Below are 25,751 nucleotides of genomic sequence, written 5' to 3'. Positions count from 1 at the left end.
GACAAAAGCTGCTTTTCCACCATCGAACCAAACGGTTCTCATTGTGTAACCATTCCATTCCATGGCATGCCGATCTGGGCCTGCTGGTACGGTTACGGTTTCATTTTCCACTGAGGGGCTGATAACGGCTGCTCTTTGGAATGTAATATAAAAGTGTCAGTCATTGCCTTGGTAATGCAAAGGTTTACTGATGATATGAAATGTAAATAATGACTGCGTTATGGAGGATGATCAGGTATTTCTTTTAATTTTATTATTAATTTTTGTTTATATCGCTCAAATATAGCCAGGCAACAGACAAGTGACCGAAGTGTGGCAACGTCACTTCACGTATTCTACCAGCACGATTCAGCAAGGTTAGACAACCATGCTGAGAATTCTGGGCCGAGAACGGTTTGTAATCGTGCCATGCCGTACCAGGCTCCAGTGGAAACACAACTGGAACCATTCCTTACCATTTAAAGAACCATTCGGCCCCACGGTGGAAAAGCAGCTAAAGTGTGTTTGTGTTGTTTTTCAAATGTTGATGCTTTGATTGCAGTAGCATCCTCTGTTCTTAAGCACAGAGTCCAGATGTACAGCATCTGTGTATTGATTTGTCACTGTCTCAAAGGACATCGAAATCTGTCCATTCTCAAAAAGAAACTCTATACAAACATACGATAACAACTGCTGAAAAGATCACACAAGACACACAGTGCGATTCCATGCTAGGACTGTGCGCTTTGACGTCACAGTAGAAATGTGTCAACCTGTAAAAGGAACTTGATAAGTTGCGCAATGTGATTATATCATGTCCAATTCATATCAAATTCAAACTCATGAATTGAAAAGAAGCCAATTATTCAATTCTAAATTTTATCCAAGACAAGCCAAAACAACTCAACAATATATCTGTTTTCTACCAGGTTCTTTTGCTCAACCAAAAGTGCTGGAGCCGATTTTACAAGCAGCACTGCTTTATGTTTCTGAACTGCTCCTCTGTCAGCAGTCATGACCTTCTATCTCTTCTAAAGATTGCAGGAAACACTCCTAATTTTACTCACCCCCCCATTGAAGGCCCAGCTAAGGCAGATGTTAAACAGACTCTGGTGTAGCATTCCATGGATGACCAGCATCTGTCTATAGGCAGCATAACTCAAGTTTAAGGCAGGTTCTGGCAGATGCAGCTTATGTTCAGAGTAGGCTGTGTGAGCTGGTTGACCTTTAGTTGATCTCAAGATAATGTGTAGGGGAGAAAAGATAGAGGCAGGGTGTACTAAGGACATGTTTATGAAGGAACTAGCATCCTACGACCTAGCATCCTACCAACATAAAATTTTAACATCCTTGTTCTGTGCTTAGCCTAGCAACAGTTGAAAACAATTGACTTTCCTTGCTTGCTCTTTGCAAAATAAGAGTCCAGTGACAACAGTGTGAACTACACCGGGACATATGGAAGTCTTAAAGATATAGTAGCAAAACAGCCTGTGTAATTTACGTAATGGATTTGGCAGATGTTTTATTCAAAGCGACTTACTAGGCATGTTATCATGTGTTCCCTGGGAATCAAACCAATGATCCTGGCATTGCAGGCACCATGCTCTACTCTTTGAGCTGCAGGAACGTTGTGAGAATCAGAGAGAGAGGGAAATTGGTCATGTAAAACTAAGTTATGGTTGTTTCTGGTGAAAGAAGTGCTCAAGGTTTGCCTGGTTAGCCATGCCATAACTACACAATTATGCAGCCAAAAAGCCATTTTTTTTATCAATAGACATTCAGAAATAGAAATAATAGAAAACATTCTCATGAAATAATTTCTTACTATAGATGTTTCACCAGTGAGACACACATGTGCAAAGACAGCAGCATGCAGGTGACATACTTTTAATGGGTCATGCACCAGTTGAGCAACAGCCATTGAGATGAATGGGAATGCTATTGGATAGCTCTCCAGGTATTATAGACCTTGCAAGAAACCTTGACTAACATTATAAGTGAAGTGTAGGAGGACAAACTAAAGCAGGACGTTACAGTTCTTTGTCGTACTGGGACTCTGATTTATGTGGATACAAGCAAGCCTCTCTCAAACTGATGAACGAGCCAACAGCACCAAAGACAACGAGAGAGGCATTTATAAAGGAAAAGGACTTTAAAAGTTGAAGGGTGATAAGGAGGAGGAGGAGAAGGGAGGTGAGAGGGGAGGACAGGAATGAGAGACAGAGAGAAAGAGTGACAAAGGAATGATGAAGAGAAAAGAAAAGAAAACTGAGCAATGGAGTTATGGAAGAGAAATTCACATGGAAGAAGTGGGAAGAGGAAGCATAAAGACATTGAAGAGTAAATCAACCCTGAAGACAGAAGAGCTCACTGGAGTAGTGTGGAGTAGATTTATATAGCGCTGCTTCATGTGTCATACATTATCCATACAGCAGCCTCTCTGGAGATACTTACAAAAACTAAATTGACTGGCGCTGTTTGTGTATGTGTTTGTAGGCTTGGGTTAATCTTATGAAAGAGGTCAAGAACATGTCTGAATCATATGTTGCCCCAAAATCAAAAGGAAAAGAAATTTTACTTTAAGTAAAGAAAATGAAGTTCAAAGACAATATTCTAAAGATGGCGGCGCGCTTGTTTCTCTGGTAAATAAGGTCTATATTTTGAAAAGTGACATGTGAAGGCCAAGTATGGTAACCATACTTGTCCTCTGCATTTAATCCATCCAAGTTAGTGCACACACATTAGGAGTAGTGAGTAGTGAACACACATACACACCCGGAGCAGTGGGCAGCCATTTTAGCTGTGGTGCCCCAGTAGCCCCTCACTGCAGAACACGAGATCCAGGGGGCGGAGATGGGTAGGTTTAGGGATATGTAAAGTGGGAGGAGTTGGATCCAGATCTGGGGGGTGGAGATGGGTAGGTTTTGATCCAGGGGGTGGAGACGGGTAGGTTTAGGGATATGTAAAGTGGGAGGAGTTGGATCCAGATCTGGGGGTGGAGATGGGTAGGTTTAGATCCAGGGGGTGGAGACGGGTAGGTTTAGGGATATGTAAAGTGGGAGGAGAGGATCCAGCCCCACCCCCTGGATCTCGTGTTCTGCAGTGAGGACCATCTGTGGTGCCCAGGGAGTGATTGGGGTTTAGGTGTCTTGCTCAAGGGTGCCTCAATCATTTCCTGCTGGGATTGAGAATCGAACCCACAACGTTCGGGTTAGTCTGACTCTCTAACCATTAGGCCACGACTGCCCCTAAAATAATTTTTAATCCATATTTTTGTCTTCTTTCAAGAACGTTTGTGGAATATTAAGGATTGTTTTAAGAGATATCTTGCATCATGTTGACATGTTTGGATGTATCCCAATTCATATCTTGATTGCTGGAGTGTGATTTTGGACCCAGACATGATTTGTGAGATTCACCCACTCAGTCTAGCTTGATCCAACTTAGTTACATATGCACGGCAGCCCAAACCATCTGGTTGTCCATGGTTACCTGTTTTCTTGCGCTTATTGGCTACACAGCTGAAAAAGACCACCCAGTTTTTGACTGCAGAGGGTACCTTTGATGTGGCGAGGGCAAATGTGTGGGCCATGGGTTTGAAGCCCTCTTAAAACACACTTGCACACTTTAACAGCCTCCAGAGTGGCGTCAGTGTATGTAGTCAAAGTCTTGAGTTACACACACATGTACTACACTGCACTTTTCTCACACACATTTTGATTATGTGGTCGATTTATTGGAAGAGAAATAAGTATGCAATCTGGACATTACACTACTAGCGTCTATTTTCCAATTAAACTCAGTTTAGAAGAGTCAACTGAGAAAAACAGTAACAGTTTTTCCGAGGGGCTCCCACACAGTTGCTGTACCTCTACTCCAGAAACTCTGGCCCTCTAAACATGACTTTAATCTGCCCCCCCCCAATGGATTGAGCAACAGCGACCGAAACAAACCAGATCCGTTAAAATTCCCCGTGCTTTTTCCAAACTAGTCATGTGAAATCCCGTTTGGGTGGAATAAGTGGCTGGATATGGGAGCTCTTTCAGTATTGAACACGATGACTCAAGCTCAGCTCAGTTCAAACAGATGGCAGCTCTTAACAATGGATCAGAGACACATAGATCTCTGTGTTCTTGGATCCCCAACTGAGATCCCACACCACCTACACTGCACTACAGCCATGCAGCATCCAGCTTAAAGGCATGTCTGTGAGAAACATGCCTGACTGTAGTTAGTTAGTTTACACTGTTCATCTCTGTCCACCAGAGCTATGATTTTTTTTTTTAGGATGAGCATGAGGGTCTTACAATTTCTTTTACCCAAGTATAACACACTTATCCTCACACCACCAAAATCTTGCTCTGGGATAGTTTTCACCTCCAAGAAGTCTCGAATATCTCTGCTAACTGTGCCTTTTCTTGTGATTTGGTTGTATGTATTATATCTAGGGTGTTCAGTTGAATTTCCAAAACGTCCTATATGCACGTTTCATACGGACTACATAACCTGAGAATATTTGTTTTCCATTTGAATTGGTTCATTTAAAAGTAGACATTTCACTTTCTATAGATATATTTTTCATATGGGCAAGTTTAGGCTACATGGAGTTTCGGTTCTTTCTCTTTGGCGCGCTCAAGTTCACAGGGAGAGACGGCAGAAAGCTCACTGATTGCTTTCATTATTTTACAAAAGCACAACGTTTTGCTGTTATTGTGAGTACACTCAAATAAAAGTAGACTCTTTACAGATTCAAAAGATATATTACTCTTATCTGCATGACCAAAAATGATGGAGTATTTTAAGTGCAAGTGATCGCACCGGCGCCCCCATGTTAGCTTTCATGCAGTAGGTGTGCTATTATTCAGCTTTCACATGCCGCACAAACACTTGAATAGCCCACATTTTTCTAGGTTAACGTTAAAGCGATCAGCTATGTAAAGTTGCTACTACTTACATGTTTCAGATGACAAGCCATATTTAAGGTCGATGAATGACAGGCGAGCATTTGAATGTTCTGCCCGATGTACTGTAATTACCACATAGACCAGCTATTAATGATCTGTCTGTCACAGACTGTGTGACTTAACCACTTCATGTGGATTTTTTCCCCTGCGACTAATAACATTTTGGTCAACTAAGCTTCTTCTCGTCGACTAACGGTTAGTCAACTATTAGGGGGCAGCCCTAGTTTTATTGGAAGTCCTCTCCGCCAACTGACCTCACTAATATGGGAAGTGTGCTAGCCAGACAGGATTTAAACTGTCGGCTGAAGACCCAAGTTTGGTTTAAAGATGAAAAACATACCAAGCACAATGTTCTCTCACCATTCCTGATTTCCAACAAACACTCTGTGTTCGTTGTAGTCTTGTGGCTTTCAGAGCAGAAACGAAAGCTGCTGCTCTCTGTGTTTTTCCACCATCTCCGGTCGCGTTCATATGTAAATTACGCAAGCTTATTTTGTCCATTAGATTGAAAGATCTGAAAAAACCCATACGTTTACCCGCCCATAAACCCTCTCCTCAAAGAAATCAGGACAGAAGTGGTTATAAGTGGTCAAAATGTGTCTCCCTCGTCCACTTGTGATCCGATCGACCAAAACGTAGGGGTAAACAGGGCCTCCGTTGACCACTTGTGATTGGATCACATGAGGATGAATGTTAATATTAGGGGTCAACAGGACCATAGAGACTATATATAAATATGTGTAATTGCTATAAATTTCCCCTACTTTGATCATGTAAAGATATTGTACATATGCAATAGTATGCAGTCTAATATCCAGTAATACTACCAAAATGTGAAATTTTAATATTATTTTGATAATGTAGCAAAACTATGCAGGTATCAGATTTATTTCTTTGTTAATAACAGAATTAAATTAAGAGCACTATTTGTTTTTCCCTTGTCATAATGTTGTTTTATTAATGTATAGACAATGGCAGGTCTATACATGTCCATTAGATTGAAAGATCTGAAAAAACCCATACGTTTACCCGCCCATAAACCCTCTCCTCAAAGAAATCAGGACAGAAGTGGTTATAAGTAGACAATGGCAGGTCTATCAAACTGTATTTACAATGCAAGACCAAATGCACAGATTTAAGATTTTGAGACATGCCAGATATTTTGTACCACCTGCTCGGTATACTGTAGAAGGACTGTTAGTGTTATTTTTATATCAGTGTTGAATTCAGACTGAAATACCTGTACTTTTAATGTAGTGAGAAAAAGTGTGTCTCATTAGTCAAAGAGCCTGAAATAAGCTTTATGGGTCTGAGTAGCTCTCTGAAATCATTTTCCATATCAGCACCGCTGCACAGGCCCTGTGGGGGATGAAATCGGATTTTCTCTCCGTTGTGCCAATGGGAAGCATCATGGGAAAGGAGCGCAGATTGGATTGTAGGGAGATGGGCTGACGCAGCTGTGGGCGGCTCTTTATATGTGTGTGTGAGAGTTTGAGAACGTGGTGGATGAGGCGGAACACGATCTGAATTTTGTGTCAGTGAAACAGACTCTGAATTTTGAAATGGTCTAGATAAATAATGTTGAGAGGTGAGAGGCACCATATTTTTATATCTCTATATTAGAATCTTTTCTGGTGTATTTAGTATAACAGTGTGAATAAGAGAGAAAAGACAAAGTCCCATCAATACTAACTAAGCACAGCATAGTCAAACATTGTTAATGGTTTTCTAAACACTGTTTGAATTACAGTTATTAACATCCGGACATCCATGATGACAGAAATAACATGGCTCTGAAACACACATGTTCCTAACCTCCCCAGGGAAAAAGTTCCATCTAAATATGTCTTTAGAGATAAATTTTGCTACTGGTGTAGACAGCTCCATTGATAATAATAGGATCTTTCCAGTTTTGTGGCACTCTGTTTCTCGCTCTCAGTGTAGATGGGATGCTAGCTGGTTGAGAAGAGTGGAATTTAATGAAGTGAGAGTGGGATGAAAGAGCAACATGAGGTGTTTGGAGAGAAAACAGTGTGTAGCGGGAGTCCACTCCTCTCTGCGCCAAATGGCAGGAATCTGGCGTGAATCGCGGCTCCTGTGAGGTGATGTATGTAGTAAAGCTTTCGGGAGGCTGAGAGTGAACTGACATGGGTTTAGTTGGCTGAATCTGTAAAAATTCTGGCCAATGGCTGCTGCGTTTTAGCATTTAAGACTGCACTTTTTGGATGGTTCATCCAAAAATGGTTCATCCAAAAATAAAAATGCTGTTATCATCTAATCATCTTCTTATCAAAGCATGTATGTTTTGTTCTTCCTTGGAACTATTAAACAGAACATCCATCCAGTGAATGTGTCTGTCAGCCTCAAAAAGGACGGAAAATAAAAAGTAAAAGTAGTCCATACAACTCATACAGTATTTTCAAAGCCATATAATGCAGTATTTCCAGTGACTGCTTTTTAGCAATGTGATGAGAATAAACAGACAACACTTCTTTCTTATTAAGTTGTCTTTGCAAGCTGCATAGTCTGATCAAAGAATGATTGTCAAAAAGGCTTGCAAACTCACAAGTGATCATGTTGAATCATTCTAATCAAATTACTCTAAATCTATCAAAGCGGTTACATAATTAAAGGGTTAGTTCACCCAAAAATGAAAATTCTGTCATAAATTACTCGCCCTCATGTCGTTCCACACCCATAAGACCTTCGTTCATCTTCAGAACACAAATTAAGATATTTTTGATAAAATCTGATGGCTCTGTGAGGCCTGCATTGACAGTAAGAAAATTAACACTTTTAATGTCCAGAAAGCTACTAAAGGCATATTTAAAACAGTTCATGTGACTACAGTGGTTCAACCTTAATATTATGAAGCAACGAGAATACTTTTTGTGCGCCAAAAATTACAAAATAGAGATTTTATTCAACAATATCTAGTGATGGGCGATTTCAAAACACTGCTTCATGAAGTTTCGAAGCTTTACGAAACTTTTGTTTCGAATCAGTGGTTCGGAGCGTGTATCAAACTGCCAAAGTCACGTGATTTCAGTAAACGAGGCTTTGTTATGTCATAAGTGTTTTGAAATTTCAATGGTTCACCACTGGGGGGGCGTGACTTTGGCAGTTTGATACACGCTCCGACGGTGTTCTTAAATGTATTTGACAAGTGGGCATGTTTGTGCGATAACTAAAGTAACCGAAAGGTGTGGAGATTTATTGGAGAGGTGTGGGGGTTAAGAATACACTGCTAACACACTGCATGTAAACATGTAAGCAAATCTAGCAATAAATTTAATACAGTAGTAACATTATGCTTATTATGCATATATGCCAAAATGAAGTTATTCACATAAAATGTTGACTTCTGATCTTGCTTTCAAGTCTCATTCACACTCTCATTTAGACCTTCCGTACTCACAATTTCATTTTTGGATGAACTGTCCCTGTGTTATCTTAATGTGTGTGTGTGTGTGTGTGTGTATGTGTGAGTGAGAGGGAGAGAGAGAGAGAAATCGACTAGGATTAGCTTCCTCTTCTATTCTGTTGATGAATTTCCAAATTTGGAACCAGCCCCCCCCCCAATACATAGCATTTCCATTTAGCTCTCCTCATAATTCTTCGCTTTCCCCCCTCTCTATTACCCTCTTTCAGTACACACACAAAAACACATACAACAGATGATGTTTTCCAAAAATAGTGTATTTGACATATTCTTCTGTTAAATTAATTAAAAAAAAAAAAAGTAATATACAAATAAACTGGTTAAATTTTGTCTGAAAAGTAAGTTACTTAATATTAAGTTCTTGTTTATAGAACTTTTGTAAAAAATCAGCACAGCCTCTTGCTAAGGCCGTGCTGATATACTACGCTTCATTTTCAGATGGAAATGCCATTGCAGTTGTGGAATGATCCAAATAGACTCAACGTACACAAGCAATACCAGTACACAAAACCTATGCACTTCTTGAAAGCTATCTTTGTTTGAGAGAGGTTAGACTTCCTGCCATGGCACTGCTCACTCCAAGCCCTGTTATTTACCCTTCCCATAAAACATATCCTCTGCAGAGCTTGAAATCCAGACAGCCATCCATTAGCCTGTTTGTCTGAGGTTCGAGCCCCTATCAATGAGCGATCCATGTGCAAATAGACCTTTTGAAATAATGGATTCTTTTGAGGGTGAAGCCCAATGCACCCCTAGGGTGAGGCTGACCCAGCAGGTATGAACAAATGCTCCTACAATTCCTTTATCAGACTGACAGGTGTTTTTTTTTAATACTATTTAATTTCTGTCACACTTGGTTCATATGAGTTTAGCTGGTGGCTGTTTGGTCTCCCACCTTCTCCTGCTTTTCTAGCTCAAACCATGCCTGATTATTTAAAGCAGGGGTGTGAAACTCAGTTCCTGGAGGGCAACTGCCATGCAAAGTTTAGCTCCAACCGTAATTAAACACACCTGAATCAGTTAATCAAGGTCTTTAGGATTACTAGAAAATTTCAGGCAGGTGTTTTTGAACTGGTTGGAGCTAAAATCCTGGAACACACCATGCCAACGGTCGGCCGACTAAGTTTTCTCAGTGTGTTCCACACCGTCGGCTGAAGTTGGTCCTAGTCAGCTTTTTTTCGGCCGATTCGACATGTTGAATCGTCATCGGAGCTCGTCGGTCAGTTGGGCTATCTGATCATTCTGATTGGCTGTTCAGCTACTGCCACCTGCTGGTATGGAAAGACATTTCTTTTTACGTAGGCCCAGAACGGATGTGCTACTTGGCCGTTGGGTGTCGAGCGTCAGTTTGGTGTGTCAGGGCACAGACGCTGCCGACGTGAGCCAACCTCGCAGTCTGCTTTCGTCACCACTAGTTTGTCGGCATCGGCTTGCTGTGTTCCGGGGCTAAAATCTGCAGGACACTGGAACTGAGTTTGACACATGTGATTTAAAGTTTAGTTACCTCAAAAAAGAAAATTCTGTCATCATTTACTCATACTATTCTTACTGTTCTTACAAACCCCTATGACTTTCTTTTTTCCATTAAACAAAAGAAAATAATGTTTACATGCTATTTTCCATACAATAAAAGCAAAAGCATGATATAAGAAGTAATGTGAAAGACTTGTGCACTATATTTCCAAATCTTCTTAAGTCATACATTTGTTTGATGAGCAAAATCATTATTGTTCTTCTGCATATTAAAACTCTAGACATGAGAACCAGTTGTGTTGGGCATCCTTGAAGTCAAATTATGTGCCAATATGTGTCCAGATGCACCATGTTTCAAAATGTTTGTTTATTGATATTAAGCAGATGCATTTGCTATTTGAATAGATTTCAACACAGAGAGACTTGTGTTGACTCACTGAGGTTTAGTTGGATTTATCTCCATCTTGTTAGCTCAATGAAAGCAAACAATTAAGGTTAAAAAAAGTCTCATTAGTTTTGGTTAAAGCTATGTGTCAGTTCTGTTTACATTAGACAAGAAATCTTTGACAAGAAAAAATTGTAACCCTCTTTGATTTTGAGTTTTGTGGCTAACCACCAAGCCACTGTACAAACACTGGCTGCCACTTCACACACACAGACACACCACTTCCTCTGCCCTTATCGTTTTTGTCACATTTTTCACTTTATACTATTCTTCTCTAAGTTTACCCTTCTCTCTCTCTCTCTCTCTCTCTCTCTCTCTCTCTCTCTCTCTATTTTCTTCTCTCCTTCACCAACTCCCACGGACGGACCACATCCATACTTAGTTGACAAGAACGCGCTTGTGTGCGGAGTATTAGAAGCATGTGCAACCGATTCCTCCCTCTCTCTTTTCCCGTGCTTTCGTCCTCTTTCCACACGAGTCCTGGAATCACTTTCAGTTTGACTCACTTTGGTCCTGGTCAAAGTGGGACCGCTGTCTGACCAACCCCCTCCAATTTACATGCTCACCCACTCACCAAGTCACACACCTACACACTCATCCAGCCTGGTCCCTGTGGGTCCCTCCACTTCCCGCTCTACACGTCCCTCCAGCGTTGTGAAACAGGAGCGCCATCCCAGTTGTCTACAAACCAATAGGAATGTTTGGCTACCAATTCTTCTAATGTTTTCAAGATGGCTTTTACTCTTATAAGGAAATCCCCCCAGTTTAGTAGCCATTTGAAATTCCTGCTCCTTTTTTACAGCGAGGAAGTGCTTTCTGAGTCACGGGGCAAGAGCCAGTTGTGCGCCCCAGTCTGTCTGAGGCTAGGGAGATTGGAGGAGCACTCGCGGTGTTAGCCGTCAGTACACGAGGATTGTATAAGGTGTTGAGAGTCTGAGGTTCTGCTTTCTTAAGCTCCACATCTAACATCTGTTTTCTATAAAAGATAAAGAACAGAGGACTCAAGTGACCCTTACAGGATGTTTTTACTTGGTAAGTCAAAGTAAGACTATTTCCTCACTGCTGAAATACTTTTTTACTTCTCTTCTGATCACTGTGACTGTAGTGTGTGGTTTGCATGGAATGCAACGGTTACTGAACTTTTCTTTAGCACCCGTACTTCTCACTAGGCACTTCCATATATTACCAGAGGGATGATTTATATATGATTTCCACTCCAATTGTTAGTTATTCCATTATTTGGAGTTGTTTGGATCATTGTAGGTGACACAGTTTGACTGTTCCAGCAGTATCTATAATCTGCATGGTCTTGCTAACCACTTCTAGACCATTTTAGACTCTACAGAGGGATAAGCAGTAATTCAAGTTTGAAAAATGTGTGTCTCTCTGCTTTCAACAGTGATGTGGTACGATTGCATGGTTAATATGAGCAATCCAAGCAGCGAGTCCAAACTGACGATGTCATGTCTAAGTGTTACTTACTGCCTTTGACACAGGCCTGTGATCAGTTATTGCCCTCTAAGGCTTCACTCCACCAATAGAAGACAAACTGCTCAACTTTCATCAGATCAGTTGTAAAAGAGCAAGTTACCAACACCCCAGACCGGCTCAGCCCACAGAGCGTCTGGTTTGGATGAGGCCATGCTGTTCTCACTCATCTCTCCAGTTCTTGCCATTCCCATGACAACAGCACCATCAAACGCCTCCCTCTGAGCTGACTGGGAGCTGAATGAATCTTCCTGCCTCCGTTAACGGGTGGCACGGCCATGGCATCCGCTGTGGCGGCACATGAGATCCAGTGTGTACACACAGGTTGTGCCAGGACCCCGCTGGCTATGACATGCCTGTGGGTGTATGTGTGGATCCCAAGGATTCGTAGATGTGTGTATTTATGTGTGCATTAATATAGGCAGTCCAACTGTGCTTTTTTTAAATGATATAACAGGATTAATCTCCATTGCTGTAAGGGATTGGAACAGATTAGGATGCACATGATCTTATTTTTCTTAATCCTTCATGGAAGCACCAGACTTGCATTACCTAAGATGTAAACATTATTGGGTCAGAGAAAATGGCACATTACGAGGCTGGCTTAGCTTAGGGAGAGCCGCCTCTTCCTTTTAATGACCTGCTAAATAAACACTGTTCAAGCCTTGGTCTGTGTTCTCACGCCCTAGATCCACTCTAGCGCCCACTTTGGTTGGCAGTCACTCCTGGTCGCGTGTTTACACCTCTACCCATCAGCTCTGTCCTGTCTTTCATCTGCCTCATGTCTTGGTACAGCCCACAGTTGTCTAGTTGGATAACGTGGAGGGCAGAAAAAAGAGTGGGTGGCTGTCCAAAGTTTGTAATTACAATACTCCTCCTTCTAGTTCCTTAGAAGGCCACTTCCATTTCCCTCCTCCTACAGCTTCCTGAGCGCTTATCTGTCACAGGATAAACTGCATATTTGAAAATGTGCATTAGTGTTTTTGTCTTTTCTCCTGTGATCACACTTGATTGCCTCTGACATCAGAGTGGCCGTGTTTTGCTCTGTTGCATGGATGGCATGCACTCAGAGGGAGGCGTCCGGTAACATCAGACTTGCACTGTCCATGTGTTTTGTTTGGATCATTGCCTGTACAATTTTGTGTGTTTGGCTGTATGAGTAAAATATTAGCTCATAAGCTTGGTGTATTTGTGAGATCAGGCACGCATGAACATTTTAGTAAGCATGCAAATATTTGTAGTTGACACGGGTGGCCAGTATTTCCGTCATGTATTGTACATTATTTCATCACCGAATGAAGGTTATAATGAAACGATTATCTTGCAGAGTGATACTTTTCACTAGGGATGTGACAGTGAGGAAATTTTCCCATCGGTTAATCGACAGATGACAACACCTGTAATACCAGTATCACCCTAGGGAACATAGAGTTTTTCCCTCATTTGCACCCTGCTTTTGCACGGCCGCAGGAGCATTCATAATGGTGCGTGTCCACTGGCGTGGAGAAGAGCGAGCGTTTTCAGTTCATTCCTATGGAAGTTGAGCTTCACACGCTCCATGATTTGGAGTTATGAATGTCCATACGACCGTGCGCATACTTTCGCTTTCGAATAAATTTGAAATTCGGGGCAATTCAGGGCAACAATTGCTTGAATGATGGATTCATTATTATTCTTAATGAAAAACACAACAAGAAAAACACAATTAACCCTTAGCAGGTTCCCTATTAGCATTGAGTTTAAATCCAAAATATTGCCAAATAGTTGCTTTTACATTTTGCTTTGAAACCAAATCTGCCATTGTCTCGTCAGTCAGCTAGTTACTCTCGTCACATGATAAAGGAAATCTGTCTCCTGCTGCTGATCTGTGCTGCAACTCTTGTTCACCTCACGCTGAATTGAGTGGACGTGTTCAGTTTTTAATTGTAGTGTCTGTTCTGCGATGTGATGTAATCGGTGTTGTGGCTGAACACGGTAACACAGCAAGCAAGCCTACTTTTCGCTATTTGCAAAAAGCCTGGTCCAATTTGTAGGTTATTCTAGTCAAAGACATGAATTGACTGGATGGACTGGCCATCCATCCAGGGTGTTTTTCCACCTTTGACCTGAGATGCTGATAGGCTCCTGCAACCCCACGACCCTATATAGATTTGGAGAATGCCCAGCATTTCGTTCTTCTAAATGCACTCAATGTAGCAGCCTGGTACCTCGAACCAGGCAGGAATCTGATTGTAGCTTGTGATTTTAGAATTTTTGTGTTCAATACTTACTGTCAGTGAATGGTTTGTGGGTGTCCTGTGTGAGCCTTTGACTAAAACACTCAGTCCTCTCAGCCTTGCCCTTCTTGTCAAACAAATTTACTGAGAAATGTAATTTTACACAGTGGCCAGAATTTGAGCGTGTTAATGTAGGACATGTGTGTCTGTCATTCACACTCAAGCATATGTGTCCGATACTGTGGATGAATTTATAGGAGTAAAGACCTTTCATCAGACCATCAAACTGGAAGTACAATTATTATGCTTAATCAGTGTGTCTTTCTCTCTCTATCTTTGTCTGTAATGAATAATAACGCATCAAGCAGTTACAAGGGCGTTGTTCTGACTAGTCAGTTACTCATATTCGTCTAGCTAAGTACAGGCAAATGCAAGGATTGATATAATTCTTGCAGCTATTACGAACGGAGACAAACAGGTTCACAGTGAGAGCTTAGAAAGTACTCACTACATTTGTAGTCCTTGTGTAATTATGATGCAGTCTAAGGCCAAGACTACAAAATTTACGATGTCAGACTGAAGATGTAGAGTCAAAGGTTAAAGTGCTGATTTACTAAGGCAGTAAATTTTGTATAAAGTGTTAGCTTGTTTAGGTCAGGCTTGCGAGGGTCTCATCATGCTAATATTGTCTCCAAATCAGTGGTTGAGAATGTCTTTGCACATTCTTTGGACCCAGAAGAAAAAAAAGCATGGAGACTTTCTGGAGGGTGTCAAACTGATGCTGTAATCCTGAAGTTGAAATCCAGGATGCAGGATGGTGGAAAATAACAACAGGACAGAAGAAGGTACCACAGCGGAGAACGCTGATGATTGAAATGAAGAGAAAAAGAGAGCAGGGTTCAGGGCAAGACTAAGGGCGTGAGAGTGAACAACTAAAAAAAAAGAGGGTTATGGAGAAAGGGGGTGGAAAATTGGGATGGGAATTCACAGGAGAGAGAGAAAGATAGGCTGTGCATTCATCTGTGAGATGAGATATCTGTCGAGTGATGGCTTGACGTATTCCAGCTCGGACTCTGATGTCTCAGGGCTAAACTATATTATGTATGTGTGTATGCTGGATGGGTGGTGTCTTGGTTGTGGAGAATGAATGAATCTGGCAGGCATTACCAGCTAACCCTTGAGCTGACCAGACATGTTTCCAGGGCACAGGAAAGTCTGTTTGATATTTGTTGCTTAGAAAGTTACTCAATAACTAGTCTCAGACACACACACACCATTTGAGGCATATTACAGACCTTTTACTAAATAGAAAGCTGCAAAAAAGAGAGATCTTTGTTTGAGGCTCTTTGTAACAAGTACAGAGTGCAACTGTATATTCTACTTTCCTGTCTATTTCAGATTTATGTGCCACTAAACAGAAAGTAAAAAAGTAAATGGTTGTTGGTTAATAAATATGTTAGTCTGATGGCCCTTTCCTGTCTAAGTTGGTGGTTCTTGGCTATAATACACAACAGTCTTTCCATACCCTAGTCCTGGAGGCACACCAACATTACATTTTTTTTTTTTTTTTTTTTGATGTTTCCCTTATCTGACGCATCCATTTAAGGTCTTGAAGTCTCTGCTAATGAGCTCATGAGTTGAATCAGGTGTGTTTGATTAGGAAGAGTTTGAAAATTTGCAGTGATGGTGTGCCTCCAGGAACAGGGTTGGGACTTCATGCTGATAATCAAATTCTGAGCAAGCTCCAAAGCTAAACCAAGAGTGCATAGACAATACGAGTTAATGAGCTAGTTAAGTCAACCAACTAAACATGAAGTCTTTGAACCCACATGCTCAGATATGCCCACTATCATGCCAAAACCCAGTGTTCACATGGCAGTTAACACACCTAACTGCTCCACCCTTCTTCCCCTCTCAACACAGGCAGTGGACTGATGGGCAATTCCTCAGCCTCCTTCATGGGGACGTTCCTGGCCAGCAGTCTAGGCTCCCCTCCCTCACACCCACCACACCCCTCTAGACCTCCGTCTTCTCCCTCCTCTCCTCCTTATCGTGGGGGTCCTCACTCCAGTGCTTCTCAGATCTGGTTCCCCCACTCACATGAAGGTAAGATGGCTCAGTTCCGATCACCTGCTCGTCTGTCTGTCTGAATATGTGTCAGTCTATTTATTTGTGCCTCTGGACTTTCTCATCAAAAGGGAGCAGTTCTCTCTTTTTTTCTGCTCTGCGAAATGTGCCGCCCCAGTGGTTTTTCGACAGTGCAGAAAGGGGACAAAAGTTCAGCCAAAGAATCTTGTGGTCTGTGATGTGCATCAACAAGAATTTATGCGCACAACATACACACACAAAACATTCGAGAAAGAACAAGCTTAACGGTCAACAGCATCGCAGCTGTCATGTAAAAGCCAATGTGGCTTTTCCCACCGCGCCTTATACTAGCTTGGCCTGAGCTTGAGCCACACCCAGCCCCCAGCCTGCCAAATCAAGAGCTGGCTTCCTCCAGCGGTGGCTCCAGATCCCTACAGATGACAGACTAGCACAACTCCGCAGAGAAGGGAATATAGAGAAAGACAGCAAGAGTATGAAATGCCCAGGCATGCCCAATGCCACTCGGTACTTATTCACACATAAATACCCTCCGGGCCACATCCAAATGTGCCAAACAGTCATAAACCATTAGGAGTTCATCTGTGTGTTGTTTGTGTAATCCGCAAACTCAGCCTCTCTGAGTGCTGCACTATCCCCATGCCAGTTATCACTATACTCCAGTCTATTTTCACTTTTTTTTTTTTTCTTTTTTTCATCTGGTACCCTCCTTCTGGTACAGTTGAATACATCCCTGTTCCATTTGAAGTTCTCACTAGGAGGAGGCTTGTGGAGACGACTCTTCTTATTGAGCCTCTCTATCGGCGTATATTCAGGTTGAAGCTTTTTCTAGCCAAGAACCACCAGCTAAAAAAGGTAGAGGCTGTCTGACTTTAGTAAAGAGACTAGCCACAGTTCAGTTTTGAGATTTAGGGACAGATAATTTATGCCATGAACGTCACAAACCAAGGCAAATCCAGAAACTTGTTCTTCCTTGTTTGTCTTAAAGGGATAGTTCACCCCAATATGAAAATTATCTCATGATTTACTCACCCTCAAGCCATCCTAAGTGTATATGACTGTCTTCTTTCAGACAATCACAATCACAACTTGACATTTGACTTGACATTTGATATTGAACAGTGCTTTGATCTGCCTGCATTGACACTATTCTTTTAAGAGCTGCTGTGCAGCCAAATAATGTACCAGTTATCAATGTAAAGCTGCTTTGACACAATCTACATTGTAAAAAGCGCTATATAAATAAAGGTGAAAGGTGAATCAGAGTTATATTAAAAAATATACTGGCTCTTCCATGCTTTATAATGGGAGTGAATGGGGCTTGAGATTTTGAAGCCCAAAAAAAGTGCATCCATCCAAAAGTAACCCACATGGCTCCAGGGGGTTAATAAAGGCCTTCTGAAGTGAAACGATGGGTTTTTGTTAGAAAAATACCCATATTTAATTTTGAACTATATACAGTATATTTTTATAAACTGTAATAACTGGCTTCTGGTAACGATGTATGACGTAGGATGTAGGAGTAGTGTAAGCTTAGGTGAGAGTAGATGCCTCTCGTGGTTCAAACAAATAGGGCTGGGCAACAAATTCAATCACCTCTTATCAAAGTCTTCAAAATATTGACATTTCTCTTTAAAAATTCTTGTTTTAGACTCCTAATTCGTGACCAGTGTTTTGTTTTTCTCTATCCTCTGCGCTTCTGCGTTCAACAATATGTCATGTGTCAGGTCAGAGGTCACTCGTCCGCCGGAACTTGACTCGAGTATTTCCATTGCCAGAAGCCAGTTATAGTTAATAAAATGGATTAAATATGGATATTTTTCTTACAAAAACCCATCGCTTCACTTCGGAAGGCCTTTATTAACTCCCTGGAGCCATTACTTTTATGATGGATGGATGCGCTTTTTTGGGCTTCAAATTCTTGAGCCCCATTCAGAGCCAGGATATTTTTTTAATATAACTCTGATTATGTTTGTCTGAAAGAAGATCAAGAAGAGTCATATACACCTAGGATGGCTTGAGGGTGAGTAAATCATGGGATCATTTTAATTTTTGGGTGAACTGTACCTTTAATATTGAAGTCTGGTAAACTATCGGCTGACCAATAAAACCTGTGCTCCCTAACTCCGGGAAATTATGCAAAGCCAGCCAGTCTTTTTTTTTTTTTTTTTTGAAAACTCTGATGCATACTGCACATAAAAAATTGGTGTTCCATCTGGGGATAGGACTGGTAGAGGACTAGCTCACTGGGTAGTCAAGGGATGACCACCCAGAAATTGCCTATTCGTGATGCAGTATGCAATAATACAAAATGTGCACTACCTGCCAGGCCATAAAGAGATAAAAACCCAGAGATGTCAGTTTGTGGTCTGTTCCTTTGGCCAATGGGACATTGATCATTTTCTCAAAGAATCTGGACAGTTTTAATAAGAATGATGATAATGGTTACGTTACTAAGTAATAAGGCTGATTATTACTGGGATTATGATAGCAAGCCATTATCTGTATTGCAGTTTAATTGTGCAGAACGCAGTGTGAAAATGATTGAATCCTGGCTTGCCATCAGCATCATTCAGCTCTCTCCTCTTTAAGATAATTGCAAATTGTCTTTTCTCCAGTTTGCATAAAAAAGCAAGTGATCAAAATGAGAAGCACAATTACCCAGCCTATCCTCTGCACCCTGTGGGACAGAGTCTCCCACCAGCAGCAGCATAAGCATATCTGCAAGAGCACTTTGAGACATCTTAAAATTCCTGGTGCTTTGTGTGAACAGTTTATAAATGATAATTAATAATAATAATAATAATAATTAAAATAATTTATTTCTGAATACATAGTGTTTTATATTTATATATATATATATATATATATATATATATATATATATATATATATTATTTATATATAAAATATGGCCCTCACCTGATTTATTGTGACAACTGATATTATAATTTAAAAAAATATCAAGAATACAGTATCTGTTTCGTGATTGCCACTACATAACTGACCAATATTTGATAGGCACGAGGCTATCGGCGCCGACCTAAAAATAAATTTTTAATCAGTATATTTTCTTTGTTGTAAATATATCAAAACATACTTAAAGGGTTAGTTCACCCAAAAATGAAAATTCTGTCATTAATTACTCACCCTCATGTCGTTCCAAACCCGTAAGACCTTCGTCCATCTTCGGAACACAAATTAAGATATTTTTTATGAAATCCGATGGCTCAGTGAGGCCTGCATTGAAAGCAAATTAATTTACACTTTCCGATGCCCAGAAAGGTACTAAAGTTATATTTAAAACAGTTAATTTGGCTACAGTGGTTCAACCTTAATGCTATGAAGCGACGAGAATACTTTTTGTGCGCCAAAAAAACAAAATAACAGCTTTATTCAACAATATCTAGTGATGGCCGATTTCAAAACACTGCTTCATGAAGCTTTGAAGCTTTACGAATCCTTTGTTTTGAATCAGTGGTTCAGAGCACATATCACGCCAATGCCAAAGTCACGTGAGCCATTGAAATTTCGAAAAGTCTTATTACGTAACAAAGCCTCATTTACTGAAATCACGTGACTTTGGTGCCCCGAACCACTGATTCGAAACAAAAGATTCGTAAAGCTTCGAAGCTTCATGAATCAGTGTTTTGAAATCGCCCATCACTAGATATTGTAGAATAAAGTCATTATTTCGTTTTCGTCGCTTCATAACATTAAGGTTGAACCACTGTAGTCACATGAACTGTTTTAAATATAACTTCAGTACCTTTCTGGGCGTTTGAAAGTGTAAATTAACTTGCTTTCAATGCAGGCCTCACTGAGCCATCGGATTTCATCAAAAATATCCTAATTTGTGTTCTGAAGATGAACGAAGGGTTTTACGGGTGTGGAACGACATGAGGGTGAGTAAATAATGACAGAATTTTCCTTTTTGAGTTAACTATCCCTTTAAAACAAGATTCATTTACTTGACAAGCAATTTTTGTATGATTTATTTTCATAGGATGTATCTTGAATTAAGTGTATTCAAGCATATATCTTGAATAAAGGATTTTTTTTTTACCCCACAGGCAAACAAACATAAGCATAAATCTAACAAAATGTAAATGTGATCAAGCTTAAAACTAGAATAAAAATTAGCCAGTTTGCAGCAACTCTTTATTAAGTTTTATTAATCTCCCGATTATTGTAATGCTCAAGGACACATCAGAAATTATTTTGTTCCTTAGAAAAACAAAAGTAAGAGTACACAAATTCATTTTCAAATTCCTCAAATAGGAATTCCACAAAATAATATTTTAGTACTGAAGAAAAATTACTCGAGTTTTTTGGACCCCTGGGGAAGACTCTAGTGCAAAAGCATGTTACACCTCTCTGATACAAACAGATCCAGAACTTTAATTCTTACTTTAACTTTTGCAAAGCTCCTGACTAAAACACCATCTTTGCTCTGGGATCCTTTAGGACTTGACTTTCAAATGAGTCAACTGCTGCAACTATATTAATCTCTTGATGCATGACCACATAATGCCATAACTGTGCTGAAGTCAACAGCATACATTCTGATAACTTCAGCCCATGAATAACAACTATATTACATTTCTTCTGAAGGAGGGGGAACTGAAATACAGAAAACACAGGGAAAGCCTAACAGGCCCATTGCCAGCTGGTCTGTGTCCAAATTACAGCTTCAACTGTGCCAAACAGAGGCTGCCATCCTCTGCTTTCCTGCTTTCTCTTCCTACCCCCTTTTTTTCACTGAAATGATGCTGGTTCTTGTGCCAGAGCTGGTGCTTGGTCGGGGAATCTGCAAACATTTCTCAAATATCTCTCAAACAGCTTATTTCCACTGGATTGAGAGCCAAACAGTGACACAACAATCCCATCTTTGTTTGAGAGTCTTTCAAATTGTGACATTTTTAACATCCAATTTAATTTGTTTCATTGTTGTTATGCCATCACAAAAAGCTTTTGATGCCATGGTCAGAATTTAAACGTAGAGCAATCAATTCCCACATATAATCATCTAAAAGATTTTAGATGGAAAAAAAAAGTTGGGAGAGCCATCATTCGAACATGCGTCGCATTGCCACATCACAAGTTTCCAGTGTTGCTATGTTGATTTAGAAAATTGTTATGGTTGCTGATGTTGACTAATGTTTGTGGAATTGTGGAACCGTTGCAGATTGGACACCACCTGATGGTGGAAAAGGGGTTTCTGTCTCTTTATAGCCCTCATGCTTCACTTGTTTCATCTCTCTCAATCCAATCATGTCTTTTTTCTGTCTGTAGAATGCGTGCTGCCCTCTCCTCCCCCTCCTCCATTGCCAGGCTCTATCACTTCCTTTCAATTAGCAGTCCTGATGAGTACCATTCACCTCCTCCCATCCTCCTGTCTTTCCTCTTCACCCTCTGCCATTTCTGTACTACTCTGTCACTTCTTCTCAATTTGCAGTCTCGACAGGCAGCTTTATCTGCCCCTCTGTCTCTCCTTAAACAATTTACTCTGGGCTATTTACAGATGCACGCTTGTATGCGCTGTCATGAGCAGACACTGGGAGAACGATTGTCTGTCCATGTGAGCAGGAAGATTGAGAGATAGGATTAACAGGAATGTGCAAATTGTGTACCATTAGCATTTGTAGAAGTTCCAGCTCTCTTCAAAGAAACTGCTTTATTGTCTGGGAATTAGCTCATATGATCAAATGACCTTTTAACTGGTTTGAGTTGAATTCAAAATTGAAAAATTGCCAATTCAATTCATGAGTTGAAATTGGCCACAACCCACAGGCTGTTAAAGTGAAATTTGAATTGGAATGAAAGGATTTACTGAATTGTAACTTAAATAAATTCAGCACAATCAAAGTTCAACACTGTCAAAATAATAAATGGTTAGTTCACCCAAAAACGAAAAATGTAATCAATCATGTTGTTCCAAACCTGTAAGACTTTTGTTCATCTTCAAAACACAAATGAAGATATTTGTAATAAAATTTAATAAAATTTCTGTCCCTGCATTGACAGTCCACGCAGCTACCACTTTAACACTGTAAAAAGTTCATAAAGGGATTGTAAAACTAATCCATATGAATCGAGTGGTTCAGTCCACATTTAATTTAGGCTATTCACATATAAACATTCATCAACGCACACAGTTGTGGTAAACGGAAGCTCAAGCATGTTTGTTTGATGTGCGAACCAATGAGGTTCGTTCTCGTGTGTTACGCAGCATATTTGAGCTTCAGCAAGAACCAATGAGGTTCATTCTTGTTACGCATCACGCTTGAGCTTCATCAAGAACCAATGAGGTTCATTCTTGTGTGTTACGCAGCACGTTTTCACTCTCGTGTGTTACGCAGCACATTTGAGCTTCCGCAAAACCAGTGAGGTTCATTCTCATGTGTTACGCATTACGTTTGACAGGGCTCGACAATAAGGACTGCCTGATGGCCCGGGGCCAGTGTGAACGACGCTCGGGACAGTAGACAGAACTATCACTTGCCCGATCGGGCCAGTGCTGTAGGGTGTGCGATATATATCGTCTATGATATCGTAATTGTTGATTTAACGATCTGAAATTATCTATTAAAATGCATTTAGAATGCATCAGAATTCAAGATAAGGGGCAAAAATGACCCTGTATATCTTTCATATTTATATAATTTAATATAGTTAACCAATATTAAACAAAGAGCGCCGTTTTTCTCCAAATTTCAGCACTATTACAAATGTGATATTGATTGTATACAGCATACAGTTTAATGAACAAGAACTTAATATCAAGTGACTTACATTTTATGCACCAAATCGCCTGTTTCGCTCTATTTCGCCTATGAAAATAGTTCCAAAGTCCACAGCATTGTTTTGCGTCTCTGAGCAACACTTCCTGAATGAATCAGCCGTTTGAATGAATCGGTTGAATCATCTTGACTCACTCATTAACAGGGACTTGCTGCCACCTACTGGTGGGTTTAATTTCACGTTTAAAGTGTCTTTTTTGATTTTTAAAATAATTTCAAATAACAGTATTTAACGTTTTATATTTTCAACATTTCAAAAAATTTATGCATCTGTAACTGCTCTTGACTGATTAACTTTAATAAATCTTTATTTGATATTTAATCTATAGTTATATAGTTAGCTATACATTAGATTACAATTTCTGTACCTGAAAATCTCCTTTGATTATTTGTTACTATTTTATTACTTACTGTTTATTTGTCTAACAATATTTAAAATTTAAGTGAGTTAATCTAGTAGCTTTTGGTGTCATTACCCTATTTATTAAGGTTACATGTATCAAAAACAACAAAAACAATAACTAGGCTTTTTTATAGGCCCATTTTCTTTTCTTTTACTTTATTAGTTTTTTGTTGTGGGGCAAGTGAAAATTTTGGCGGGGCAAGTAAAAATTTGAACCACTGGCCCAACCGGGCCAGTAGAAAAAATCCTTAGTGTTGAGCCCTGTTTGAGCTTCCACAAGAACCAATGAGGTTCATTCTCATGTTACGCATCACGTTCGAGTTTCCGCAAGAACCAATGAGGTTTGTTCTCGTACGTCAAGCAAGTACGGTTGAGCTTCTGTTAATGTTTGCTGATGTTTATATCTGAATAAAAGCCTAAATTCAATCTTATCTACTTTCTTAATTTTACATTCTTAATTTAAGATAACAGCCATAAGCTATCACCACTGGATCTGTGAACAAGGCATTTAATCTCAGGTTGCTCCAGGGTGACTAAACCTGTCGTAAATTCATGGCACTGTTCTATGGCAAAACCAAGTGAAAGTTATATGGTTTATCAAATTCCAAATATTTTTCCAAATGTATTATGGTCCTGGTATGTTATTTATGTGTTGTTTAGGTGCAGTAAGCCTCTTCTTTTTTTGCTGATTTGGAGAATCCTGCAGTAGCATCTTGCTCAGATAATAACAGTTCTGCATGTGCTGAGTGAGCTGGTGTCAATCACTTGCAGACAGCTGCCGTCTCTGTGAGTGCAATGGTGTTAGCAGCATTAATGTCAGCACTAAGCAGTAAAACCTTCCTCATCTAGCCCGCTGGCACAGCACCTTCCCTTGTCCTGCCCAGATTAACGGCTGAATGTGCAGTGCAATGCCCAGCGGTGCCGCTCACGTGCCCTGAGAGGCCTCTGCTCAGCACCGAGCAACCAGCCACTATCGGGTGCAGCCAGACGTCACTGTGAAACGGGATTACGCTGCCAAGTGTCACACATAGAAACACAAAGACAACAGAGAAACAGCCGAAGACTGATTTGCATAACGCAAGCTTGTATCACACTTTTGCATAGCCCACAGAAGAAATATATTGTTTGAAGGGAGCCTTATTTTTTTTTCCATTCTTAAATGAATTGACATAAATGAGTGTGCTTATTAATGCTGACAGGCAGTGAGAATAAAAAAAGGGAGCTTGCAATTATCACCTTCCTCTTTGTGTCTAAAGAAAAACGAGCCTCCATATGATTGGAGGGGTTTTTATATTCTTCAGTCTGAACTGCATAATAGGGATAGTTCATTGAAAAATGTAAATTCTGTAATCATTTACTTATATCGTTCCAAATCTCTATTATAGAGGTGCACGATTAATCTTAAAAGATCACAATCTCTGCACTGTTTTAACAGGTGTGTAGACTTTTTATATGCACTGTATATTTAATTCATACAGTGAAGATGATGCAGTGTTTAATTTTTTTTACATTTGATTATTTGCTGGATATACTGTTAGATAGACTTACATGAAAAATCTTAAAGCATTGTTTATTTCATATGTACCTTTTTTGTATTTGTCTTATTGTTTGTAATTTTCTTCTTTGGTTTTATTGTATCACAGAATGTTTACTTTTCTTCAAAAATTCTTTTAGTTACATTAGTTAGCCTAGTATTAGTTTCTGCTGTGGAACTGAAATTGGTATAAAGAATTCAGAAATTTCACTGGTGTCTAAAATTATGTCATAGCAACCTTATTTCCACAAAAATATACTTGATATATATCGCTGTTCTGTAAACGAAAGACTCAAAGAAGATTCTCATATCGCCCACTCCTAATCATGTTAAATAATTGTAATTACGATATTGAACAAAATAAGCATGATTATGTTATTTGAGCATAACATAATTGAGCAGCCCTATTTTCTGATGTCTTCTCATTGACTAATGTTCACTTCAGACAGAACTTGAGAAACAATGACTTACAATTAGAACAATGAGAAACAAGGACTTACAGACTCGGCATGGGCCACTCAGGACAGATTTACAGGCTTTTCCTAGCATGTCAGTTTGCTTATAACCACTGTTACCTGTGGTTATCTTTTCAGGGTATTTTTAGAGGGTAAAAACACTGTAATGTGAAGAATAAGAATGCATAGTCTGTAAACGTATAAACAAACAAACAACCAAATATACCGACTGGATAGAAAAATACGTAATTATCACATTACCCCACCTTCCCATACAAGCATAATGCAATCCAGGTTGCAGCGGGTTAACTGACTAACTGTTTATGGTGGATCAGGAATTATTTTCTGTTTCTCAGTAATGTAATGTGCTCTGAAAAAATGGCATACATCACTCTATTATAAGTATTATAAATGTCACAATCAATCAGAGCACTGTAATTGTC

At 39.9% G+C, this 25,751-nt stretch overlaps 1 protein-coding gene across 2 annotated transcripts in view; it reads left to right on the top strand.

Moving 5' to 3' along the window:
* The window catches only part of LOC127509030 (BAH and coiled-coil domain-containing protein 1), a 99,693-nt gene that overhangs the window by 31,021 nt on the left and 42,921 nt on the right, over nucleotides 1-25,751 (top strand). The window contains exons 1-2 of one of the 2 annotated variants that reach the window (XM_051887453.1): nucleotides 11,068-11,335; nucleotides 15,931-16,113. In XM_051887453.1, the coding sequence (XP_051743413.1) occupies nucleotides 11,323-11,335; nucleotides 15,931-16,113 (196 nt within the window). In that variant the 5' untranslated portion in view covers nucleotides 11,068-11,322. Of the gene's footprint in view, nucleotides 1-11,067; nucleotides 11,336-15,930; nucleotides 16,114-25,751 lie in introns of those variants that run through there. The other variant, XM_051887452.1, reaches the window with a different exon arrangement.

This window comes from Ctenopharyngodon idella, chromosome 3 (assembly GCF_019924925.1).
Source record: "Ctenopharyngodon idella isolate HZGC_01 chromosome 3, HZGC01, whole genome shotgun sequence".
Lineage (NCBI taxonomy): Eukaryota > Metazoa > Chordata > Actinopteri > Cypriniformes > Xenocyprididae > Ctenopharyngodon > Ctenopharyngodon idella.
The sequence above is the reverse complement of the archived record's forward strand: the minus strand, read 5'-3'. Positions and strand labels throughout refer to the sequence as shown.